At 44.9% G+C, this 4,144-nt stretch overlaps 2 protein-coding genes across 2 annotated transcripts in view; one reads left to right on the forward strand and one right to left on the reverse strand.

Moving 5' to 3' along the window:
* Positions 1–651: 651 nt before the first annotated feature.
* T265_06864 (hypothetical protein) overlaps positions 652–4,144 on the reverse strand; it is a gene marked incomplete at both ends in the record, with an annotated part of 9,609 nt that continues 6,116 nt past the window's right edge. Inside the window, one exon of the mRNA XM_009172246.1 lies at positions 652–853. Coding sequence (XP_009170510.1) covers positions 652–853 — 202 coding nt within the window. The remainder of the gene's footprint in view (positions 854–4,144) is intronic.
* The window catches only part of T265_14154 (hypothetical protein), a gene marked incomplete at both ends in the record, with an annotated part of 113,017 nt that continues 112,054 nt past the window's right edge, over positions 3,182–4,144 (forward strand). The window contains one exon of the mRNA XM_009172256.1: positions 3,182–3,345. Within this exon, the coding sequence (XP_009170520.1) occupies positions 3,183–3,345 (163 nt within the window). The remainder of the gene's footprint in view (positions 3,346–4,144) is intronic.

Raw genomic sequence — 4,144 nt, forward strand, 5'->3', positions numbered from 1 at the left:
AAAACAAGAGGCCTCTGCCTGACACATGACAAGAAAGGTGTAACTGTGAAAAACCAGATCTGCTGAAGCAGCAGGGTTCGTGTCATACAGCCCGTCAAACTGAACTAAAACCTAAAACCACCGCTGAGACCTCGTGGCCTTGGACAGTTGGGCTCATGGCCAGGGGCACAAAAAGCGTAAGTGTGAATGATGAAGTGGGGAATCAGCAAAGCGGATGGGTGTCGACAGGAAGCATTGAAACATGATGGTCAGGAAAACTGTAGAGACTCACCGATGTTGCTGCTGTCGGGCACAATAGCTCCTTCGAAAAGTGAAGTGATGGCGACACACGAGAAATGGTTAAATTGGAACGGAAAATTCAGCAGACTGGGATGAACATGTCATAGAGGCAAATGGGGTCACGTGGGGAGCTTGTTCGCATTTGAAGTTAACGGGACGAGTGGGTGAGAGAGTAGGAGAGAGAAAGGGAATAGTTGCGGGTGTGCTATCAAACGGCGTATGGCAGTGCCGTACCACTGTCGGTCTGACGTACTTCGGTCTTTGGACAGCCCAGTAACGGACGTCGTATTTAAGGTCATTGGGCTGGGATGGGCGCTTCGTTGAGCAGCGGGATTGTCTTCGGGCTGGCCTAGGAAAGAAAGTGGAACGAAGTCAATTTACAATCGCAGGTTTTCTGGCCCGTTTGGGATCCTGAGGTTGTAGATCACAGGCTAGGTGGAGTCGACAACAGCCAACCAAGTCATCCAAACCATTTATTGCCGAGCTCGGCGGACGAATCAGCAGGCAATCAATCAACAACCAAATGGCGGGTAGTTCCAATCCACCTGTTACATAGGTTCCCTCCAAACCCAGTCTAAAGCAGGAATCCGTACCCAGCCAAAGTAGAAAATGCGGTAACAAATTTCGGACGATAGTTCCCGTCCGTTCAAATAGCCGGTGCTTGAAATACGTGGAATAATTTTTTCAACATGTATCCCAGTCACGAGTGGAATAACGACTGAATTTTGAAGACCATTACCGTTTGACGGGACAAGTAATTTGGTTTATTGCAGGTGTCAACATCAACTGAGAAAGAAAATCTGCCTTGCATCGAAGGGGACTCGCTCCCTACTCACATTGCAAATGGGCCCGTCCGAGTTAAACAAAGGAAACGGCGTCATACATGGTTAAAATCGTTTGAATGTCGTTCTTATATAGGCTTGTGCGTCTAAAGATCTACAGCCTGACTCTCTTGATTCACCAAAGAAACACTTAGATCGTGCCTCATTCCAGAGAATCCTTGATAAAATAATATGATCGATTCCACGCAGCCGGATATAATGGGACAGCTGAATTCCACCGGTAGGTTTTGTCCGAGGGGTAGAAAATTCAGCTCAGATACCGTTGGTTCTGTATGGCGTAAGCAACGTTAAGTAATTCGTTGAAGTACTCGAGGGAGCAATATCATCAAACTGCTGAAAAACCTTTCAGTCGATTCGTCACCCCCACATCAGGCGCTGAAGAATATAGCCCGACCGAAAGCTACCCCATAAAAGCTTGTCCACACAACTTTGTTTATTTTGTGACGTTCCTGGCGATCGAATATTATTCATATGACGTGGGTGCACATGGAGCACCGGATGGCAGCTCATCTTAGGATGTGCCAATTCCTTGGCAAAGGGGTGCAACTTATCACTGCTTTTTGTCGCCGACAGTTGGAAACTTGAAATTTATGCATTCATGAGATCGCCTCCTTTCTTTTAGTGATTATCGGGGTCAAACGTTAGAGTTTGGAGTAGTTTTAGTCATGAAACTCGGATGTCGAAAGCTCAGAAACATGGGCGAGGACAAGGTGATCGTTATGCGACCCCTACCCATTAATATTCCGCTTAATAGAAGGAAGTTTGCAAATCGGTTCGACATGCGTGGTGAATAGATGCTTATGGAGCTGTTCAGATATGACTTAAGTTAGAATCCATGTATTTAACGCTCTACTGGATTGTCTCTTCCACAAATGATGGGCAACGAACATCTGATAACGATGGATAGACGCGTTTTTTATGAGCGGAAATCGAGAAAATTTGGAACAAGGTGCTTCTTTTCTCGTGCGGTCTTACACAGGAAAAGTTCGAAAGTGCTAGGGCACGGACATTGTCCGTTATGAACCAACTATTTGAGGCGTTTGTCCCCACCACACACTTTCCTTCAGCGCCATAACCATGCTTAAGACTGGCCAGCTTCAAGTTGCGTAGCTACTGAGAATATTTCACGAATATAAGAGTTGGGTAGACTCCAAATTCCTCCGAGACCAGAGTCAGGTCACTAAGCAGAACACTACGGAAGAACGCTCTGTCATCGAGGAACTGCGAGAAGGCGGGGGAGAACAAAATACCTCAAATTTGAGGATAACTGGAAATCCTGTACCACTTCTACCAGGGACCGCTCAGGGCAGCAACCTACAGGTCCTCTGCCCTCTTAAGTGAGAAGGATTAGAAAGGGTTAAATGAAACATATCCCGCGTTCACGCGGATAATAATACATCATTTATATGGCAAGGATTCCCCAGCCTTCAAGGCATTCATGCTGAAAGCGTTTGTTTTCCCCAACCGATGAGAGATAAGTAGAAAAGTGAGAATGAACGGCGCAGAAAAATCAATCAGCTGCCTTGCTTTGGGTGATGGTGGTAATCCTAGAGAAAACTAACCGGCCGAAACCACCTGTGCACCGCATCGAGCAAGTTGAACTAGACGGGCTCCCAGAGACCTCGGTGTGTTCAGCTGTAACTCACGAGACGGATGTGAACTTTGAATGAAGATTATTTATACTGTCATTTATCTACTTCCACCTTCACTGAACACAAAATGCCGTGGATGGAACTCTTAATACTATCACTCGAAGACACGTTCCTGCAGCATTGTTTTACTAGGCCAAAGCACAATAGCTGGGTTGTCCGGCATTTCGAATGGTTTGCTAATGCCCGTGGATGTCCAATCAAAGGACTCAGACTTGTAAGGTCATTTCATTACACTCAGAACATCCTTGAAACGATAGTTTCGTCAAAGCTCAAACTACTTCAAGAATCATGTTCTAAACTTTCTGGCATTACCGGAAATATACCGTCGTCGAGTGATGTAATAAGCTATCTGAAGTATTTTCAATCAGCTCTACACGGGTAAATTTTGTATAACTGGCATGATGGAAGAAGGTTTGCAAAAGAAATCCAGGAATTGCAAATATCGCGCTTCGAAAACCGCCTAAATGACCATGAGTGGCGGCTGCAATTCTTGCCTCAGTTAGCATACGGCGAGCTCTACTTATGTATACTTAACCTGTCAGAGAATGCACAGAAGCTCGGTAACCAGTCAGGTAAGTGTGTGTTGCCCATAGATAGTGAATCTTAATGACTGGATTTGACTTTAATTTCATGCAACATATGTTGCAGGAAGCTACACATCGTGTAGCCTCTCAGAATTTCCATGAAGTTGAATAAAGTATATGAAATTAGGCAGCGGTTTTCCAGTCGAAACAACTGTAATTTGCTCCATCTTCAAGTCGGTTGGTTGTTGCGAGCAATCACAGAAGCGGATGTCAGGCGATGTTACGGTTGTAAGAGTGTCAAACGTGAGCACAGGGTCCCTTCATATCGTCCTAGGGTTCATGGAGTATACTGTCACAGCGATAATCTGTTCGGCGCAGATAGGGTTGTTTAGCTCTCCGAAACATTTAGTGTTCTTCATTTTATGTTTCCCTGGGTTTTCTCATCGCGCTTAATCCAAGAGTTTCGTATCTGAATGACGTAGTTCATTAGAGGTAAGATGTGTAATGGACTAGGACCTTATCAGCGTGTTCGGATAAATTAACAAGCAAAAGTAACCAATACAAAAGCACAAAATCACAATAGGAAAGGAATGAGTAGTCAAATGGGGACTCACGAATGTATAGGTCCAATAGTCCACTACACCGATCCAAATGCAGTAACTGGCTGTGAAAGGAAACATTCACTTGTCGGAATTTCCCACAGATGGTTCCGCGTGCGTGATATATTCCACGGTAGGAAAAATTATTCACGGCTAAAAAATGTCACAGGGATTAATTGTGACGTTCAACAGTTGACACAAGCACAGAGATTTAGTCCCACTGGTTCAGCAGTCAACAAACAGTTCAA

Source organism: Opisthorchis viverrini (genome assembly GCF_000715545.1).
Source record: "Opisthorchis viverrini unplaced genomic scaffold opera_v5_148, whole genome shotgun sequence".
NCBI lineage: Eukaryota > Metazoa > Platyhelminthes > Trematoda > Opisthorchiida > Opisthorchiidae > Opisthorchis > Opisthorchis viverrini.